The sequence below is a fragment of the Spermophilus citellus genome (assembly GCF_964194105.1).
Source record: "Spermophilus citellus genome assembly, chromosome: 2".
NCBI lineage: Eukaryota > Metazoa > Chordata > Mammalia > Rodentia > Sciuridae > Spermophilus > Spermophilus citellus.
The window spans coordinates 39,163,772-39,186,043 of NC_138183.1; the positions used below are offsets into that span (position 1 = coordinate 39,163,772).

Here is a 22,272-nt window from a genome sequence, read left to right on the forward strand (position 1 = left end):
CTTATGCTTACATTCCAAAGTCTTATTATGACCCAGTCTTGGTTCTCACGGTCACATTGCTTTCTCCAATTCTAACATTCAGATGACCCTGGTCCATTTTTTGTGCCTTGAACACATTTAGTTGACTTTCTGTCTATGTGTTTCTTTTTTGTCATATCTTGACTTAAATTGCATTCAGAGTACCCGCTAACTCCCAGCCCCACATTCTGGGGATTGAATGCAGGGCCACACACATCCTACACAAGTGCTCTATCACTGAGCTACAAACCCAACCCCAGAGACAACCATTTAAATTAGGCATCACTCTCTCACAGCTTCTTGTTATAGTCTACTGATCACTATTTTAGTATTTTTTTCTTTTCATGATTTTTTTGTTCATTCTTCTGTATCTCCCTATCAGAATATAAGCTTCATCAGAGCAGATGTCATACCTTTCTTAGTTACTTCTACTTTCCCAGTGCCTATAACAACAGGCTAGCATACAACAGGTATGCAATAAATATTTTGATTGAATGAAGAATAGTCTCTATCTACCAAACAAATATAAAAACTTGAGTCATCAAGACGGAGGGGTGGGGGTGGGGTTCGAGTAATCCCCAATCAAGACCTCTTTAAGTTTCTCTTTGAATTTTAGTTATGTTGTCATCCCTTACATACTGATATTCCTGAGGCTTCTAGGCTTCAATCTCTGCGCTCTTTAGCCCTACGACATCTTACCAGTTCCCAAGGTTTTAACCGACGGTCCCCTTTATACTGATAGTTCCAGCTTACATTTTTTTCAGTGCTATACACACTCAGCAAGAGTGCATTTTTCATTTTCTGTTTGCACAGCCAGTTGTTTTTCCATTTTTCATGAAAAGCATTGGTTTCTAAATCATAAATCCTTCTCCTTTGAAGCTTTGAAGCCTAATTTTCGCAGTTTAGTCCAAGGTTTTCTGGTCAATCTCAAATAGAATCATCTCTTACCTACCTCCCTAAAAATCATGAAGTGACACCCTATCTCTTCTGAAATTAAGAACTATTTTTTCTTATCATGACTTCAATGTCCCTTAAAATGTAGTGTCGATCCTGCTTAATTTCCTACTACTACAAATCAAAATTTACATTCAAGCATTGTAAAACTACTTATAATGTCCTTGACATACCATACTGTTATGCGCCTGTGTCTTAGTTAAACATGTTTCTGTATCTCTTAAAAGATTTTTCCTTACCCCCCCCTTTTTTTAAGCATGAAAAATTTCTGGTTATAAAGCATTATCGTTCCTAGGAACTCTATTGCCTTATATATTCCTTCCAGTGTATCTTGTTTGGGCTTCTATAATTGCACTTATTACTTCATTTGTTTGCAAATGCCAAGTATGAGTTCCCCCTCAGGAGAAAAGCCTGTCATAACCCATCTAGCAGAGTACTCTAAGCTGTTAGATAATAAATGCTGGGGGAAAAATATCATTTATTAACATTTATCAACATTATACAAAGACCAGAAGCATCTTGGGAATATTCATTTGTTCACTTACTGGAACAATGGGCTTCATTCCTGCTCCTCTAAATTTCTATAGGTCCTTGTTATTTATACCAATTATCTTAAACTTTTGGTATGCAACAGTCACTTGGGTGAACTATGGAAACCCAAACTCTATCCTTGAAATCTCACAGCTGTGGTTGAGGGAGGGTCTAAAAGTGATTCCAAAGAGCAGAAAACAGATCTATACTCACACATGATTTCTTGGTGTTTTTTTTTTTTTGGGGGGGGGGTCTATTACATGGTATCATGCCAAATAGATTCATAGAGAGGGATTCCATTTGTATAAATTCTAGTAATAACCAAATTCCTAACATTCTCCTATAGAGAAGGACCCTATTTGAAAGTATAAAAATATAATATTATTAAGGGAGGGTTGAGTATTTTGCACAATTCTTATGTGCTATTATTATATTTATTTAGCTATTGACTGAACTCAGGGACTTGTGTGTCTGAGGCAATCACTGTACCAACTGAGCTATATCCCCATCCCTATTATGAAAATCTTATGTCTCCCTTAGGGTTGTTATTAGGAAATAAAAGGTTCAGGCTGACACCTTCTATTTTTTATATAGATGAAGAAAACTAAACCAAAAAGTTAATTGATAAATGGTCACAGGACAAGTAGCAGAGCCACAATAGATTCCAAGTCTTCTGGTTTTTATCTAGGTCCTGGTCATGCCATACATTAGTGTTGCTAATAAAGCGGATATCCAGAATATGTACTTGCTACTAGGGCCAAAAATACCAATAAGTTATAGTACTTCATTAATTAGAAAATTGAAAAGAAAATCTTTCATATGCCTGGAATGTCTGGAATACCTTGGGTAATTACCTAAAATGGCCAGGAAGGAGAGTTTACAAACAATTAGTCAAGAACCTGGAAGCACTAGTTCCTAGAAAATTGAATCTGCTGCACTATTTTTTTTTTATTGGATGCTCCCTCAATTGCCAAGCTATTAAGTTCAGGAAGTAATCGTCCCTTCCCACACTACAAATCTAATTGTGAGAAATTATTCTGGAATAGGACAGGATATTTAAATTTTATTTAATCCTTGGTTCCAGCATACACTTTGGTTTGTATGAAGGCTTGAACTAATCAAACAGAAGGCAGAACAATGTACCTTACCTAATGATTTCAGCATATTCTTTGTCTTTTCCTTTACTGTCTCTCCATTTCCTGAACATAACCGAAGCATCCACATTGGCTGGGGAGAAGGTGTTGGGCTCATTAAGCAGTGAGATTACACTTAACAGAATAGTCCTGAAAACAAGGGAAAAGGGTCAACCATGAATATACATACTCCGTATTCTGCTTTTTTGGAAAGTACAATCCGATCTTAAGTTTTCCTTCCCTTAAAATTTTTCAGACACAATTTATTTGATACTATAATATTTGAGGCCTTTAGGAGATGATCATAAAATTTTGTTTCCAGTACTCAACTGTATGGCTACTATCTGGAGGGAAAGGAACAGGAAATATGTTTCTAGCATAATAGCCATGCTGTGAGGTATAAACGGAACTTTGTGGAATGCACAATTTGCATGTTCTAGTTTGCAAAAACAGCTTTCAAATATCGTGTTTAAAAAATCATAGCCAGGTGTGGTAGCACATACCTGTAAAACCAACTACTCAGGAAGCTGAGGCAGGAGGCTTGTAAGTTTGAGGTCAGCCTGGCCAACTCAGTGAGACAATGTTGTGAAATTAAAATTTCAAAATAGTAGTGTAGGGGGGTGGGCTGGGTTGTGGCTCAGTGGTAGAGCGCTCACCTCGCACATGCTAGGCGAGCGCTCACCACTGAGCCACAACCCAGCCCACCCCCCTACATAAAAACAAATAAATAAAGGTACTGCGTCCAACTACAAATAAAAAATATCTAAAAAAAAATAGTAGTGTAGGGGGGTGGGCTGGGTTGTGGCTCAGTGGTAGAGCACTCACCTCGCACATGCTAGGCGAGCGCTCACCACTGAGCCACAACCCAGCCCACCCCCCTACATAAAAACAAATAAATAAAGGTACTGCGTCCAACTACAAATAAAAAATATCTAAAAAAAAATAGTAGTGTAGGGGTCTTTCCTTTCCTTTCCTTCCCTTCCCCTTCCCCTTCCTTTCCTTTCCTTTCCTTTCCCTTCCCTTCCTTTCCCTTCCTTTCCTTCCCCTTCCTCCCTTCCTTTTTTCTTTGTTGGAGCCAGGGATTGAAATCAGAGCCTCCCGCATGCTAGGTAAACTGAGCTACATCCCCACCTCTTTTTTATTTCAAGACAGGGTGTAAGTTGTCAAGCATGGCCTTAAACTTGTGATCCTCCTGACTCAGGCTCCTGAGTAGCTGGGATTATAGGGATACACCTGGCTGAGAGATTGTTTCTTTATTTCAAAGATACCTGTCAATATTCAATTCATAAGAGTTGCACTATCGATTTCTCATTTTTCCAACTGGTCTCAAAGAGATGACATCAAAGAAGAGTATATTTTTAAGCCAATAAACTGCAGGATGTACACCTAAATAGATCCCACAGAAATCTCACCAAAAAGAGGGGACTGGATATAGAAAGAAACTGCAACATCAGCACACTGCCAGTGTATTTCCTGCTGAGAACTATCTTAGCTAGAAGGGATGGCCAGGACATCCTAACACCAAAGGAGACAAGTTTCAAAATAAAACAGTATTTAAAGCTTTACACATAAGCCAATCATAATTTCGCCAGCGCTGACTAATAAAGAGAAAAATGAGATGGCACTTTTACCAAGAACAGCTTTAAATCCATAGAATGGTGATGAGATGAATCTCATAAAGCTAAATCAATGGGAAAACAACAATTTTCTTTCTTCAAAGGAGGCAAGGCAGGAGAACTATTAAGTGTTGTTTAAGTGGTGGTCCCAATATAAAGGAGCATGTGATCCATTCTGTGAGTGGTTGGGAAGGGTTTGTGATGGGATAGAAATTTTACTTGTCTTACCATCTTAAGTCAGGAAAGTTCAATTTTTTGCAGGATTGAAGACTGCTGTTTCTCCTCAGTGTACACATATACCCTTCCAAGGCAGCATGTGAGGAGAGGAGGACTTTTTTTGGCGGGTGGGGGTACTGGGAATTGAATTCAAGGGCATTTTACCACTAAACTACACCCTCAGGCTCTTTTTAGTTTGTTTTTAGACATTGTCTCAACACATTGCTGAAGCTAGTCTTGAACTTGTTTTTCTCCTGGCTGTCAACTCCAGAACTGCTGAGATTACCAGAATGTGCCACAGCACCCTGCAAAAGTCATTCTTAAAAACCTAAGATTATATTATTTTCTGTGTCTGTGTGTCTCTGTCTGTCCGTCTCCCCCCCCCTTAGTTTCTTTAAAAAAAAAAAATTTTTTTGTAGTTATGGATGCTCAGAATGCCTTTATTTTATTTTTTAGTTTTATGTGGTGCTGAGGATTGAACCCAGTGCCTCATGTACGCTAGGCAAGCACTTTGCCACTGAGCTACAGCCCCAGCCCCACACTTTTCACTTTTATTGACCTACCATAATTTCTGGTTGACTTGTAGAGAAGTGAGGCCCAATTCTCTGGCAACAAAAGGGAACACTACATACTGTTGCTTCCACTTATACTGACTTTGAATTCTACTCTGACCTTTCTAATTTATCCGGGGTCCTTTTAATATCTCATTCCTGCTCTTTTAAAGGAAAGACCAGTAATAATAGAAGATGACCCAGTTAAAACTCATTCACATTTCTACGTGGAAGAGGGATTTAAAGAGGACATGATGACAAAGAAGCCAGTTGTAACTAGGAAAATGTGGCAGCTACTCGTAAAATACAGTAGGTTTAACTGGTATAGTTACTAGAAACAACATTTCTTAATGCTTCTAAAGCAACTAAGAAATTTAACTGCTGTGCAATGTTGTAACTACTGCTGATTGATGTATTCCTGAGAATACAAAGAACGAATCAGAATCTCAAATTTAAAAGCATAAAAATTTTAAAATGGAGTATTTTAGCTTAAAAAATAAAAATTTTAAATACACAAAATATGTATGCAAAGAAAGAAACTGGCACGTTGATGTCAGTGGCATATAATGTGGAAAAATTAAGGAAGTAAGCAAATAAAATAACCCTGGTCCAGAGCCAGGCTTAAAAGAGCCCGAGGGCTACTACAGCTGTTTCCTGGCTTTACCTACTCTATCACCCAATGCTTGGGGCATTCCTGGTGCTCTGCCATTTCAATGAGTTATAGAAAAGACCCAAGAAGAAAATTTCCTACCCTACTCCTGAAAGAGACCCTTCTGTATGAAACAGTAGCTGCTGGACTGGATTTATCAATCTAATCCTGCCAAGACCACTTTCCAATCCTAGAGCCAACATTAAGACAAATACTTCCAGAGATGGTACCTCAGACAAAGCATTTGTGAACTCTAACGGCAAGGTCCACCCCTACCCCCAAATTCTCCCACTTACTTATAGACAGATCACAGATTAAGGTGTGTATTGTTTCCACAGCTCGGGCTGTAGCTCAGTGGCAAAAGGTATGTGGTGCTGTATACTTCTAATCAGACATGGGTCAGCATCAGGGACCCATATTGCCCACAACCCCAATCTTCCGCTGACTAATGCCTACTATTAAAACTTTCCAATTCCATAAGGACAGATCAGCACCACCTCCCTTCCCACAAGATGTCTGGATCCAGGCTTCACCTGGAAGGTAGCAAACAAATGAGTAGCTAGATGAATTTTTGAATCCTTACTATTCTAACATCTTTTTTTCTGTGGTCAACAACTGTTATTACTCACAAGGTCTTCTGATACAGATTGTATTTCTTTAGGCTACAAAAGCCCTCAGAGTGTTCCTTTATTTTACAAATATGTCCACTTAGGTGCTGAATGACAGACTTGAGTAAAAGTGGTCAGGGAGAAGTACAAACACTTGAGAATATGAAACCACTTTCAGATACCAGTGCCATGCTGAGGCCAAGACTTCAAAGAGATCAACTGAGGGCTGGGGATATGGCTTAAGCGGTAGCCCGCTCGCTTGGCATGCAAGGGGTGCTGGGTTCGATCCTCAGCACCACATAAAAATAAAGATGTTGTGTCCACCGAAAACTAAAAAATAAATATTAAAAAATTCTCTTTCTCAAAATAAATAAATAAATAAAGAGAGATCCAACTGAATGCCATGCTAACTCCTTTGCTATCTTGCTATACAGCTACCCAAAAATTGGATAATGGAGTCTATAACCTTTATTCATACAAACTAAAGAAGAAAAAGCTGCCTGTCTACATTGTAAATCCTGCCTCTTAACATTTCAGTGCCATAAATGACCTGCAAAAAAAAAAAAAAAAAAAAAAAGATAATTTACTGTCTTAAGACCACCTTGGGGCTGAGGTGTGGCCCCGTGATAGAGCACTTGCTTACTATGAGTGACACCCTGCAGAAGTATCACAAGTTCAAGGCTAGCTTCAGCAACTTAGCAGGTCCTAAGCAACTTAGTGAGAAAGTGTCTCAAAATTTTAAAAAGTTGCTGACAAAGTAGCTCACTGGCTCCCATGGGTCCAAGCACCAGTATCCCCCCCGCCCCCCCCAACACACACACACACACACACACACACACACAATAAAGGAAAGAAAGAAAAGAAAAAGACCTTAGGGGTGATTCCAAGATAGCCTCTAAACAAAAAAGACATAAAGGCAGAGAAAGTAGTTCCTGTGGTGTTTTGGAAGAATGTCCCTAAATCCGGGCTCAAGGAGCCTGTGGGCCCAGGGAGAAAAAACTATGCTGGTACCAAAATGCAAAGGACAATTTCAGAGGGGCAGATTACTATGAAAAGTATCCTCTGTCAAAGAACTAGGTTAATTTGGCTTAGCTTACAAATATTAAGATCAGACAATGCAAATGACAAGAGTCTATATATTTTAATCAAGGAGAAAAAAAGAATTCCTGTGGGCAGCAGCAATACATTTTCTAGGGATGAAAGCAATGAGAAAATCCTTGTTTAGGGCTTTGTATGTGAAAAAAGGAGAGGTTTGTTTTCTAGGGGAGATGTTTAAGTATTTCATTCAACATTCAACCTCCAAAAAACACTCAAGCTGGGCATGGTGATGCATGTCTGTAATCCCAGCAACTGCTGAAGAGGGATTACCACAAATTAGAGGCCAGACTGGACAACTGAACCTCATCTCAAACTCAAAAATACAAGGGGCTGGGAAGTAGCTTAGTTGTGAAGTATCATTAGCTTCAGTCCCCAGTACTGCAAAACAAAACAAAAATTAGAATCACTAGTATCTTAGATAAACCTGCCCTTATTTTTGGTCCAAATTTTCAACAAATCTTGTTTTCAACAAAATTTTTCTATAAACCTTTCATACAATCTCCCCTTATCCTTGGGGGTGTTTATGGTTTATATATGAGGTGTCCCTCCAAAAGCTGATGTGTGGTACAATGAAACAAAGTTCACAGTGGAATGATTGAGTTATGAGAGTCTTAACCTAATCAGAGCATTTGATCCCTTACAGGGATCAATTGGGCAGGTAGGGTGTGGCCGGAAGAAGATGTCACCCAGAGTGAGCCTTTGGGTATGTATATATTTTGGATTTCATGATTAGAAGTCTCTCTGTGTGTTTCTTGGTGGTCATGTCCTGAGTTACTTTACTCCACCACACTCTTCCTACCATGATGTTTTGCCACACCTTAGACACAGATCTATGGACTGAGACCTTTTAAATCATGAGACCCAAATAAACTTTTCCTCCTCTAAAATTGTTTGGGTTGGTTCTTTTGGTCACAGCAATGAAAAAGCTGACTAATAGAGGAGTGATGTTCCAAGAGCACCCCCCACCCACTACAGTGTATCTTGAAACTGCAGACAGTACCAAACCCTAGATATATACTAGTTTTCATATATATATATATCTGTGATAAAATTTAATTCACAAATTAGGTAGAGTAAGAGATTAACAATAGCTGATAATAAAATGGAACAATTATAACATATACAATAATAATGTGGTCTGTCTCAAAACATCTCACTATATTTTCACCTTTTCCCTTTAAAGAAGCACTTTATAGTTTTTTCTCTTGGGCATACCTCCCCCTTCCCCAAATCACTGCTCTTGTGTTTTGGGTTCAAGTAAACTAAAAGTTAATTTGAACACAAGCAGTGCAAATCCACAACATGACAACTAATACTACAAGTATTACTAAGTGACTAACAGGTAAGTAGCACACACAGCCTGGATATACTTAACAAAGGCTGATTCACATCCCAGGCAAGAAGAGGAGGATATTACTCAGAATGGGATACAGTTTAAAACTTAGGAATTGTTTATTTCTGGAATTTTCCATTTAATATATTTTCAGACTGTGGTCGACTATGAGTGATTGAAACTGTAAAAAGTATAACCAGAGACGTGAGGAAATAGTGGGAGACTACTCTGGACTACCTCCCTGTTAAATTATACTGTCAAAATATATTGGCTGTCACATGTGGTGTTGCGCACATGTAATTTCAGTGATGTGGGATGCTGAGGCAGAAAAATCTGAAGTTTCAGGCCAGCCTTGGCAATTTACCAAGACTCTGTCTCAAAATAAAAAAAATTAAAAGGGCTGGGGATGCAGGTCCTTGGCAGAATGCCTCTGGGTTCAATCACCAGTACTGCAAAAAATTACTTCTGAAGGCATAGTGCTCTCTCATAAGCATGTTCCTGAATGAACTTAAAGTGGAATAAATAAAACTCAGAACTTTAATTTTTTTACAGTACTAAGGATTGAACATAGGGACACTTTACATTAGAGCTTCACCCCTTTTCATTTTATTTTATTTTTAAATTTTGAGACAGGGTCTCACTAAGTTACTCAGGCTAGCCTCTAACTTGTGATCCTCCCAAGTACCTGGGATCATACCATACAGTGCTCAGAATTTTCAATATTTACTTAAATCCAATGATTAAAGACTTAAGATGTGCTCACATATGCATCATTTGCTAGATGGTACTTTTTAAAGTACATTTTATATTACAAAATATCTAAAATAAAATTCTGAAAAAATTACCTTAGTTATTTTCATGTATTTAGCAACTTAGTTAAATTCTGTACTACATAAAGTGAACTGTTTGTGATATAGGCATCTAACAACTGTCTCCCAACAGCCAAAATAAATTTATTTGAGGAATTAAGAAATGAATTTTGCTAACATATAGAAAATGATTACTTCATATCTGTACAACAAAAAACTCCATAGAAAAATACCAATGAGGGGCTGGGGCTGTAGCTCAGTGGTCAAGCACTTGCCTCGCAAGTGAGGCACTGGGTTGGATCCTCTGCACCACATAAAAATAAATAAAGATACTATGTGTTCATCTACAACATTAAAAAAAAATAGCAATGACCCCACTCAGCTAGATAATAGGCACCATTCTAATGGCTTTACATGGATTATTCATTTAATTTTTTCATCAGTCAACTGAGGTAGATATTATTCTTGGCTTTCAGATAACAGAATCAAAAATGTTAAATCATTAGAAATAGATTACTAATAAAACCTAGTGTTTTACAAGTCCATCTCTTACAATTAAAAACTATTCCTAATTATTCACTTAGGATAAAATCAGAAAAGAATCTGTCAGAAAAAGTATAAAATGTAGAAGAAATGTTAAGACAATATTTAGACAAGAGACACATAATTATTATTTACTGGAACACAAATAATAAGACAAATATGAAGCTGAAATCTCTAAAAAATCATCTAAAACTGACATTTCATTAATTTATAGTTTAAAAAGAGTTTTCCTGTTTCATGAAAAAATCTCTTAATATAAGTGCCCAGTACAGTGGAGAACATCCTTATTCCTGGCATTTCAGAGACTAAGATTGGAAGGGCTATTGGAGCCCAAGAGTTTCAGATCAGTGTAGGGATCACACAAGACCCTGTCTCAAAACAAGCAAACAAACATTAGCATGAATATAATGTGGTTAAAATGTACATTATTTTAAACAGATTCAGCTCATATTAGAGAAGCAATTTCAAAAAGGTATATACCTCACACTTCTTTCATGTCATCAGATAAATAATGAAAAATAGTGCAAAAAAGCTTAATCACTTATGTTTATTCTAGCTTCACACATGGTACTACTGATATCTGAAGAGATCAATTCAAGATTCAGAGAATGGTAAAGAAAATGAAGTTTACAATTTTATTAGTCAGTCCATAAATAAGCAAAACACTGAAAAATACCTAAATCCAAACTGTAGAAAACAAAGTACTATTACGTTAAATGAACCAAAGTTGGGGAAATAATATTACTAAAAGCACAGGATAGCACCCAAGATACCAAAATCTATGGATGTTTAAATCCCTTACATAAAATGGCATAGTATTTACATATAACCTGTGTACATTCTTTCATATACTTTAAACCATCTCTAGATTTTTATAATACTTAATATAATGTAAATGTTAGCTTTACTGTATGGTTTAGAAATAATAAAAAGAAAAAAGTCCATGTCTATTCAATACAGATGAGTTCTTTTTTTCCCCAAAATATTTCTGATCCACAGTTGTTTGAATCCACAGATATAGAGGGCTAACTGTATGTATTTAACACAACAAAACTAGAAAGATAGGGTGCCAGAAATTAAGAGATGACTCGAGGGCTGGGGATGTGGCTCAAGAAGTAGCGCACTCGCCTGGCATACGCGGAGCCCTGGGTTCAATCCTCAGCATCGTATAAAAATAAAAAAATAAAGATGTTGTGTCCACCGAAAACTGAAAAATAAATTTTAAAAAAAATGGGAGATGACTCGACACCAGAAAAGTATGTTCCCACTGATACTCTGGCACATCAAGGATTTATTAAGCTTTGGAGATAGGCCCTAATTGTTAGGTCCACAAGGAGTTAGAAAATATGAATTTGAGTTACGCTGAAAAGTAAACCCCTGCTTTGGACAGCTATATTACTTTCCTAAAGCTGCCATAACAAAGGACCACAAAGTGGGTGGCTTAAAACAACAGTGACTTATTGTCTCAACTCTGAAGAATAGGTTCAAAATCTAAGTGTTGGTGTGGCCAGGCCATGTGCTCCATGAAATATGTAGGGAACAACTGTTTCTTTTTTCCTTCTAGCTTCTGGTGTTTGCAATCAATAATCAACATTCCCCGGCTTATAAATCCATTCCCTCCAATCTCTGTACTCCAACATATCTTTTGTGTGGATACATCATCAGTAGCAGAGAGCAGAAAGGAGCCAATGAAAAACTGAATCCACAAATACAGTTCAGAGGGCTGGGGCTGTAGCCCAGTAGTAAAGCACTTGCCTCACATGTGTGAAGCACTGGGTTTGATCCTCAACACCACATAAAAATAAATAACAATACTGTGTGTTCACCTACAACTAAATAAATATGTTTTAAAAAATACCGTTCAGAAAAGCTCTCACAAAATGAAACAAAAAGAAAATCAAGTCATCTATGCTGGGTAGAAAAGGATGGCAAACAGTAACCAAACTTTCAAAGGCAACAATCAAAACAGAGGAGTTGGAGTTGTAATTCAATGGTAGAGCACTTGCCTAGCATGTGTGAGGCACTGGGTTCAATCATCAGCACCACATTAAAAACAAATAAATGAAAGATGATATATCATGAGCTATGTAATGCTTTAAATAATCAATAAAGAAAAAATTTAAAAAAAAATAAATAAATAAAACAAAAGTATTGGGGGGGGGCAGAAATGACTGTGATGCCTCCATTGTCACATGGTCAGGTTTGTCTTTGTGTGTGTCTTCTTTCTTTTTAGGGCTCTTCTTTTGAAGCTCTGTCTTCTCTTCTTTAAAAGGTCATCTATAGTATTGGATTATGGACCTATTCTACTCTAGTATGCACTTCAAGGAATTACATATAAAATTAGATTATTTCCAAATAAAATCAAATTCTGAGGTACTAGCAGTTAGGACTTCAACATAATCATCTTTCTGGGGACACAATTCAACCCCATAGTAGTCCACCTTGCTGGCTGTCCAAAAATCACGTCCTTTCTACATGCAAAATACTTTTCCTGGTACAAACACTCTCAAAATTCTTAACACTTTTGGCATTAAATTTAAACCCCAAGTTTCCATCTAAATACCATAAATGCAATGTCCCAAATTTTATCATCTGAAATAATTTATGGGTAAGAACTAGGGTATGATTCAACCTAAGGCAAAATTCCTCTCCATCAGTAACCCTGTGAGATAAAACAATAAATTATCTGCTTCAAAAATACAACATTAGAACAGGTATATGACAGATTTTTCTCTTATAAAAGGGAAAAATCAGAAAAAAGGAATTGTAGGTCACAAACAAATCCAAACCTAGCATGGTAAATTCTATTACCTTTCAAGGCCTGAGAAAATCCCCTGGACTGCACACTCTGTCCTCTGGGCTCTAAGTACAACCCCACCCTTTTGGACTTGAGTAGTTTATCAGCTCTCTGAAACCAATAAGGAAGTGGCCTATCTCCAAGGCTACCATTGCCTTCTCTCTCTGAGGACCATTTCCTAGCTTCTAGATGCATCGCTCCAAGCTCTGCCTCTAAGCCTTTACTACCATAAAACCTTTCCCTCCCCCTTTTGTACCTACTTGTCTTCTTCCTCTTCCTCCTCCTCCTCTTCTTTTTTTTTTTTTTTTTTGGTACTAATGCTCCAACTCTGGGGCACTCAACCACTGAGTTACATCCCCAGCCCTATTTTGTATTTTATTTAGAGATAGGGTCTCACTGAGTTTCTTAGCGCCTCACTTTTACTGAGGCTGGATTTGAACTCATAATCCAGCCCTTGTCCTCTTCTTTTTTTAAATGTATGTTTTAGATGTTGATAGATCTTTTTTTATTTTATTCATTTACTTATATGTGGTGCTGAGAATCAAACCCAATGCCTTGCACATGCTAGGAAACTGCTCTACCACTGAACCACAACCCCTGCCCCCTTGTTCTCTTCTTAATGAACACAAATCATACTGTATTAAAGACCCATCATTACTAGGCAGGCTGGTATGTGCCTGTAAACCCAGAGACTCAGAAGGCTGAGGCAGGGGGATGGCAAGTTCAAGACTAACCTTAGCAATTTAGCAAGGCACTAAGCAATTTAGCCACACCCCGTCTCAAAATAAGGAAAAAAAGGTAGGTAGGTAGGGAGGGAGGGTGTGTGTGTGTGTGTGTGTGTGTGTGTCAGGGTGGTTATTGAGAACACAGCTCACTGGTAAAGGTTTCAATCCTCAGTGAACCCCTCCTCAAAAAAGGACCCACCTTTCTATACCGCAGCCTCATTTTAATTAACTTTAATTACATCTGCAATTGACTTATTTCTAAATAAGGTCATGCTGTAAGAGCTAAGGACTTCAATGAATCTTTTTTGGGGAAAACAATTCAGCCCGTAACAGTGGCAGATGGCAGAAAAGACCTAGAGAAAAACTGATTCCACAAATATGGGTCACCTATGTGGGGTAGAAAGGAGGGCAAACAGGGTAGCCAAGCTTTTTTACATCAATAATCAACACAGATTAATGCCTATAATATTATTGAAGAAAGACGTTTTGATTCTGAAATCTTATACCAAATGCCATTTAAAGAATAATGGCACTGGCTCCATGGCATACACTTATAATCCCAGCAACTCTGGAAGTGAAGCAGGAGAATCACAAACCCAAAGCTAGTCTCAGCAACTCATCGAGGCCCTAAGCAACTTAGCAAGACCCTGTCTCAAAACAGTCCCAGTGGCGCTCCCCCCCCCCTTTTAAATTATACTAAGGATTGAACTCAGGACCTCCTGCATACAGGTATTCAACCATTGAACTACATCCTTAGCCTGTTTCATTTCTTTTTATGGCATTTATCCCTTTGTATGATTAAATCACACTGTAATGATTAAATCACACGTATTCATATATGTGGTATGGTTATACTACATTTTATGCCTCCAGTTGAGGGACATTTGGGTTGTTTCCACTTTTGGATTATTATGAATGATGTACTATGAAAAGTATGTACACATTTTTGAGTGGTTATCTATTTTCATTTCCTTGGATATTTACCTAGGAGTGGAACTGCTGGGTCAATTGGTAACTGTTTAATGTGTGTTCTGCTGGGGGTTGAATCCAGGGCAGTACACATGCTGAGCCACATCCCCTGCCCTCTGTTGAAAGTTTTGAGGAACTTCCGGACTGTTTTCCAAAGTGACTACAGTAGTTTTACATTCTTCGAGTAGGTGTGTGTACCAAAAAAAAAAAAAGTATAATGGCAAAACAGGTTCGACATGTAGCTCAGTTTTCCCATCTCCTTTAACACTTTGTTTTCTATTTCACCTGTCCTAGCTGGGTACAAAATGGTTTCTTACTGTGCTTTCTCATTAAGTTCTTGTTTATTTTTATTCGTTTATTTGTTTATTTTGTGCTAGGGATTGAACCTAAGGGCACTTCACCATGGAGATACATCCCTAGTCCTTTTTATTTTTTATTTTTAGACAGGGTTTAATTAAGTTGTTGTGGATCTCACTAAATTGCACCTCTGCCCTAAAGAAAGAATTATTTTTATACAGTGCTGGGCATTGGTATGCACATGCCTGGCATGTGTGAGGCCCTGGGTTCGATCCTCAGCACCACATATAAATAAATAAAATACAGGTATTGTGTCAACCTACAGCTAAAAAAAAATTATAAAAAAAAAGGAGTTGAAGTATTGATACATACCACAGCATGAATGAATCTTGAAAAGTTTATGCTAAATGAAAGAAGTCAGTCACAAAATAATACATATTATGTTTGCATCCTTATGAAAGGTCTAGAATAGGCAAATCCACAGACACAGAAAGTCAACTGGTGGTTTCCTAGGGCTGGGAGATTTGGGGAGTAATGAACAGAAATTGTTAGTGTATGGGTTTCCTTTAAGGGTAATGAAAACATTCTAATGTTGATCGTATTAACAGCACAAACTTGTGAGTATACTAAAAAACTTTTAAATTGCAGATTTTAAATGGGTGACTTGTATGGTATGTGAATTATACTTCAATAAAGTTTTTTTATTAAAAAAGACTAGAACACTATAAATTCTTTTTTGCCAAAAAACTCAGAATAGAAATATTTAGTTTATGTCCTAAAAATTTTATTTTAAAACATTACTCCACTGTGAATTCTTAGTCCTTCTCTTCTAATATACAGTAATACTAGTCTTTGTTACATTTGAATATGTATGCATGTATATGTAAATAAAATTGAAGCCATTCTTTGCCACATTCTAGAACCATATAAATTATACATGGATCTATGAACTAATATAGAACAAATGTTTATCTGATTAATATATTTCCTGAGGCTAAAGGTATACATCACTGATAGAGTGCTTGCCTAGCAAGCCTAAGGCCTTGAGTTTGGTCTCTAGCACACCTAAATAAATAAACAAACAAACAAACAAACAAATAAACAAATAAATAAAGAAATAAAAGAGAGAGAGAAAAAGAATTTTCAACATTTATTAAAAAATAAAAATATCAGCTGGGCGCAGTGGCACACGCCTGTAATCCCAGTGGCTCAGGAGGCTGAGGCAGGAGGAATGCAAGTTCAAAGCAGGCCTCAGCAAAAGTGAGGCTCAAAGTAACTCAGTGAGACCCTGTCTCTAAATAAAATACAAAATAAGGGTGGGAATGTGGCTCAGTGGTCAAGTGCCCCTGAGTTCAATCCCTGCTACCCTACCCAAAAGAAAGAAAGAAAGAAAAAGTATCATCAAATTACAGTGTTTTTAATCAACAGTACATTAATGATAATGGCAATAACTCAATATAGAATTAGGGGGTGTGCTGGGGTGTGAACCTAGGACCTCATATATACTACACCAGCACAAAATTAGTTTTTAATTGTATAAGTGATTTCTTAAATATATTTAATAGGATCAACAGTGTAACTGGTTTTAAAATGTCTTAAGCAGTATGACCATCCCCTATATATAAAAACGAAAGATGATGAAATATCAATCTAGATAAATAATCAAGAGATGAGTAGTCAAAGGAGAAATCACATGAAATATGTCTTCCAAACATCAAAAGAAACACACACAAAACTAACTAACTAAATAAAAGGCATCAGATAAATAAACTCAGTTTTGAGTCTGTAAAGTCTTAAGATCTGTCTGCAAAAAGTAATAAGAATATTAAAGAAACAACAAAAGTCATGGGGTCCAAAGAAGCAAGGTAGAACTTATGACAATGTACGAGGAAGAATCCATGTTTATAAAATTCCTTCCACAGTGAACACAGGGAAATAAAAATCACATGCATTATTCCTCAGTAAATAAAAACATTTTGAAAGAAGCATACATAAAGTTCTAAATGAAGATAAACAACTCCAAACAGGAAGGATTTTTTTTGCATAGCTTAAAAAAACAGTACATAATCTTATTTGACTAGAGGCAGAAAAAGGAAAAATGAGAATTTCACACACAAAAAAGACCATTATTAAGGTAGTGTGTAACTATGTAACTGTAATCCTAGTAACTTCTTGGGATGCTGAGGTAAGATTGCTTAAGTACAGTTCAAGGTCAGCCTGAGCAAAAACAAAAACTAAAAAATAATTTTTCTTAATTTAACACCTTACCTCACATTCTGAGTAGGATTCCACCTTTCAGAGGGCAGTTCTCCACTCTGTGGGTCATCTACAGGAGGATGAAGTATCGAAATGCATACATCTCCATTCTACAAAACACAATATCATATTTAGTAAATATCCCACAGTGCCATACCATACAAAAAGGTACATATCAGTTCTATTTAAGTTTCCTTTGTTCCTAAAAACGTGCATGCTATTAATTAAGGGAGAAAACAATTCTTTTTCTAGCATAATAAAGATTCATTTGAACCATCTCTAAAACATATTTCTTAGCTAAAAAAAGAAACACCTATAGTGCCATAAAATAAACTATTAAGTAAAAAAAGAAAAAGACAAATATGAGGGGCTAGAGTTGTGGCTCAGTGGTAGAGCACTCGCCTATCATGTACGAGGCCCTGGGTTTGATTCTCAGCACCACATAAAGATAAATAAATAAAATAAAGGTATTGTGTCTAACTAAAAAGTAAAGATTTTTTAAAAAGTATTAAAAAAAAGATAAACATGATACTTCCTAAATATACAGTTACAAGAACTCACCACTATGGTTATTTTATTTAGTGTCACAAATGTAAATTATAGGACTTAAAGACCTAATCCAGAATTACATTAAGATTATTTCAAACACATAAGGATGGCATAAAAAGGGCAATGCAGAATATTAATTCAATAGATAAGACAGATATACAAAACACATTTATATAAATGTATCATTTTTAAAAGATGAAATATTTTTAATAAAATGAAATTTAAATAACTATATTCTGGGCTGGGGATGTGGCTCAAGAGGTAGCGCGCTCGCCTGGCATGCGTGCGGCCCGGGTTCGATCCTCAGCACCACATACAAACAAAGATGTTGTGTCTGCCGATAACTAAAAAATAAATATTAAAAAAATTATCTCTCTCTCTCTCCCTCTATCACTCTCTCTTTAAAAAAAAAAATACCTATATTCTAAAACTTTGTATTACATGTAGATCCCAAAGGAAAAACTAAATATGGGCAGATGAAAAAAGGAAGGTAAAGTAGAAGGACTTGTAGTTGTGGGGATTTGGGATGGGTCTGTAATAACAAATACAACTTTAACAACTTAAGGGAAATTTAGACATAAGTTTGGAGAAATAAGCCAACACAATAAATGGTAAAATAATGCTTTGGTACTTGTATTTGTTTTTTATTGCAATAAATTCATTATCTTACATTGACAACAACAAATTCATATTCTTACATTGACAGGCCAATTTATAAAGCAAAAAATACCATTTTTAAAAAAGAGAGAAACTACCTTTTTGCCTTAGCATCCTTTATCTTCAAAGCATTGTTTTATTTTTCTTGGCCTTTCTTCCAGAATCACATTTCCTCTAACTCATTTTCTGTCTCTTCCTTCTACTAAGGACTCTTCTGATTACATCAGACATCCCAGATAATCCCAAATAATTTTCCTAAAGTCAGCTGGTTATCTATATTAATTACCCCTTAACATGTAATATATTTACAGATTCGAAGGATTCAGATGTCAGCATTTGGGGAGAATCATTATTTTACCTACTTTAACAGTGAACATTCTAGTTTTGTCGAAGAAAAGAGTACAGAAGTCAAAAACAGAACAAAGCAGTAAAACCAGCACAAAAAAATCAAGTCAGAATAATATACTGCTTGGAATTTTAAATGTATGTAACTAAAAATTCTGGGTAATGGAATAACATAAACAGATCTGCATATTTTAAAATGGGCATCTTAGCCAGGGGTTGGCACATGCCTGTAATCCCAGCTGCCAGAGAGGACGAGGCATAGAAAGTTTAAGGCAACTTACAGAGACCCTGTCTCAAAAGAAAATAAAAAGTGATAGGGATATAGTTCAGTAGTACAGCACTTGCCTAGCATGCAAGAAAGTCACCCTGAGTTTGTTCTCCAATATCCTTTCCCAAAACAGGGGAGTGTTTTAATTAATACAAACAATGCATTTGACAAATTTCAACGATGAACAGAAAGAAACTATCATAACATGAAAAGGGGCATTTGTAAAAATTAAAAAGTAAAAAAAAAAAAAAAACCCAGAGCTACATTCCTATCTAAATGTAAACAATAAAAGTTTTCTTCTTAAGAGCAGAACAAGAAAAGGACACTCACTTGAACTACTGCTATCTAACAGTTTTTACTTTTTCTTTCATTCATTCATGGTACAGGGGATTTAACCAAGAGGGTATTCTACCACCAGGCCCTCTTTTATTTTATGACAATATCTCACTAAGTTGCGAAGGGTGACTTCAAATTGTGATCCTGCCTCAGCCTCTGAAGTCACTGGGATTACAGGTACATGCCACCAGGCCCAGCCTACTATTGTTTCTACTCAGTACAATTAGACAATAAATAATAAAAGAAATATGAATTGAAATGAAGAATTAAAATCATTTGTATTCATAGATGACATGATCCTACACATGGAAAATTCCAAAGAATCAATAAGAAAGCTACTAGAGATAAGAAATTTAGGAAGTTTTAAGACACACAGTAAATCCTCAGCTTTTTCTTTTCTTTTCTTCTCTTTTCTAACAGTACTGGGGATTGAACCCGAGGCTACATCCACAATCCTTTTAATCTTTCATTTTTGAGACAGGGTCTCCGTAAGTTTGAGCCCTCTTACCTTAGCCTCATGAGTACATGCGATTATAGGTGCATACCATGTGCCTAGTCTTCAAATCAGTGTTATTACCATATATCAGCAAATAACCCTTAAAAAGAACAGTTTCTTAAAAATCCATTCATAAAGGCTAGGGTTGTGGCTCAGGGGTAGAGCACTTGCCTAGCACATGTAAGGCAATGGGTTCGATCCTCAGCATCACATAAAAATGAATAAATAATTAAAGTTATGTCCATCTACAACTAAAAAATTTTTTAAAATACATTCATTATAGGCATTTAAAGGAATAAATCTAATTGAGGTCATGAAAAACCTGTACATTGAAAAAAATAAAACAATGCTCAAAGAAACTTGAAAAGACCCAAAAAAATGTAAAGACACTCACTGTTAAAATGGTAATATTTCACAATTTAAACTACAAATTCAACACAAACCCTATCAAAATACTACCTTCCATTTTTGCAAACACTGACAAGCTCATCCTAAAATTTAGAGAGAAATTTAAGTGAACCAAAGTCAAAATAGTTTTGAAAAAGAACAAAATTTTAAGACTCATACTTCCTTGTTTCAGAATGTACTACAAAGTTTACAGTCACCAGACAGTTTAATACTACTATAATGACAGACATATAGATCAACTAAAAAGAATTTAAGAGTCCAGAAATAATCCCATGTCTATGTCAATAGACATTTGGGTGGGGTGGGGGGTGCCAAGAGTGATTAACCACTGATCCACATCCCCAAACCCCCACTTTTTAATTTTTTTTTTAGTTAAGTTAACAGACTCTTTATTTTTATTTTATTTATATGTGGTGCTGAGAATTGAACCTAGTATTTCACACATGCTAGGCTAGTGCTCTACCACTGAGCCAAAACACCAGTCACCCAACCCTTTTTGATTTTTATTTTGAGACAAGATTTGGCCAAGTGGCTGAGGCTGATCTCAACCTTGTGATCCTCCTGCCTCAGCTTCCCAAATTGCTAGGATTGCAGGTGAGCTCTACCACTCGTGGCTTGTCAACAGATCTTGGATGAAGAAACCAAGACTATTCAATGGGACAAGAATGGTCCCTGGTCTCTCAACAAATAATAAATGGATTTCCTTAAACAAAAGAATAAAATTGAACTGTTACCTGAAATCATATACAAAAATAAATCAACAATGGATCAAAGATCTAAATGCTACAATCATAAATTCTTAAAAGAAAACATAGGGATAAATTTTCATGACCTCAGACTTGGTAGATTTTCAGATGACAAAAAAATCATAAGCAACAAAAAAGGACTTTTAACAATAAAGTGAGTAGGCAATCTATTGGATGGGAGAAAACATCTGCAAATCATATATATGATTTCAAAATCTAGACTGTCAGAAAGGAAAGGAAAGTAAGGGAAGAGTAGCAGAGAGGGGCAAAGGGGAGAAAAGGGGAAGAGGGAGGGGAAGGGAAGTAGGGAGCAAACAACAGACATTTCTCCAAAGAAAATACACAACTAGCCAATACGAGAATGAAAGGATGTTCAACATCATTAGTCATTGGAGAAATGCAAATCAAAACCAAAATGAGATACTACTTGGCTTACACATTTCTGATTAAATAATAAAATATTCATGTTCATGTGTTAGGGTCCCTTCTTAAAAACAACTGAGTAAAATCATGTAAAACTGAAATCTATAATTGACAACACAAATATACATAAAATGAACATCATTAATACTAATTTTTGTTTTATTTTTCTTGGGGGGGGGGGGAGGGTGGGAGACAGGGTCTTGTCTTTAACTCCTGGATGCATGTGATTCTCCCACTTCAGTCTACCAATTGCTGGTGCATACCACTGCTTCTGGACATTATTACTGACAACGTAACAAAATCTTATTTTTCCCCCCAAACACTGTCTTTGTTTAAAAAAAAAAAGTTTGTGTTTTTTTTCCTTTTTTAAGGTGTAGATGGACACAATACCTTTATTTATTTTTTTAATGTGGTGCTGAGAATCAAACGCAGTGCCCCACACATGCTAAGCAAGTGCTTTACTACTGAGCCACAACATCAGCCCAACATAACAAAATCTTAACACTTAGCACTTTTATGTGAGTAAATCACAGAGTTTAAAAAAAAGTCACAGTTCAACCTCATTTCTGACTATTTAATAATAATACAAAATGAAAGTATGGTTTGGAATACCCAGAGAAATAAAGTAGATATGGCAATTAATATGTGTTTGTAAGTTTCCCATTCTGTACTTTAGTCCAAAGGTTGTTGGTTAGTTGATAATACTAAATGAAATTTATTAGTTTTGATAAATTTAAAATGGTTGTATAAAGATTTATCACTGAGAAGGCTGAATAAAGAATACATGGGAACTGTCTGTACTATTTTTGTAACTTTAAAATGATCTCAAAACTTTCTTGTTGTTGCTGCAGCAGTGGAGATGGAACTCGGGACCTCACACATACTAGGCAAGGGAGCTACCACCAAGTAGAGCCTTTAAAACATGTTTTTTTAAAGAAATG

General features: G+C 36.3%; 1 protein-coding gene across 2 annotated transcripts in view; it reads right to left on the minus strand.

Annotated features, from left to right (window-relative positions):
- Nucleotides 1–22,272, minus strand: part of UBE2R2 (ubiquitin conjugating enzyme E2 R2) — a 108,846-nt gene that overhangs the window by 3,797 nt on the left and 82,777 nt on the right. For both annotated transcript variants that reach the window (XM_081272354.1, XM_081272353.1), the window contains 2 exons: nucleotides 17,116–17,213; nucleotides 2,652–2,786 (listed from right to left, as the gene is read on the minus strand). In XM_081272354.1, coding sequence (XP_081128480.1) covers nucleotides 2,652–2,786; nucleotides 17,116–17,213 — 233 coding nt within the window. The remainder of the gene's footprint in view (nucleotides 1–2,651; nucleotides 2,787–17,115; nucleotides 17,214–22,272) is intronic.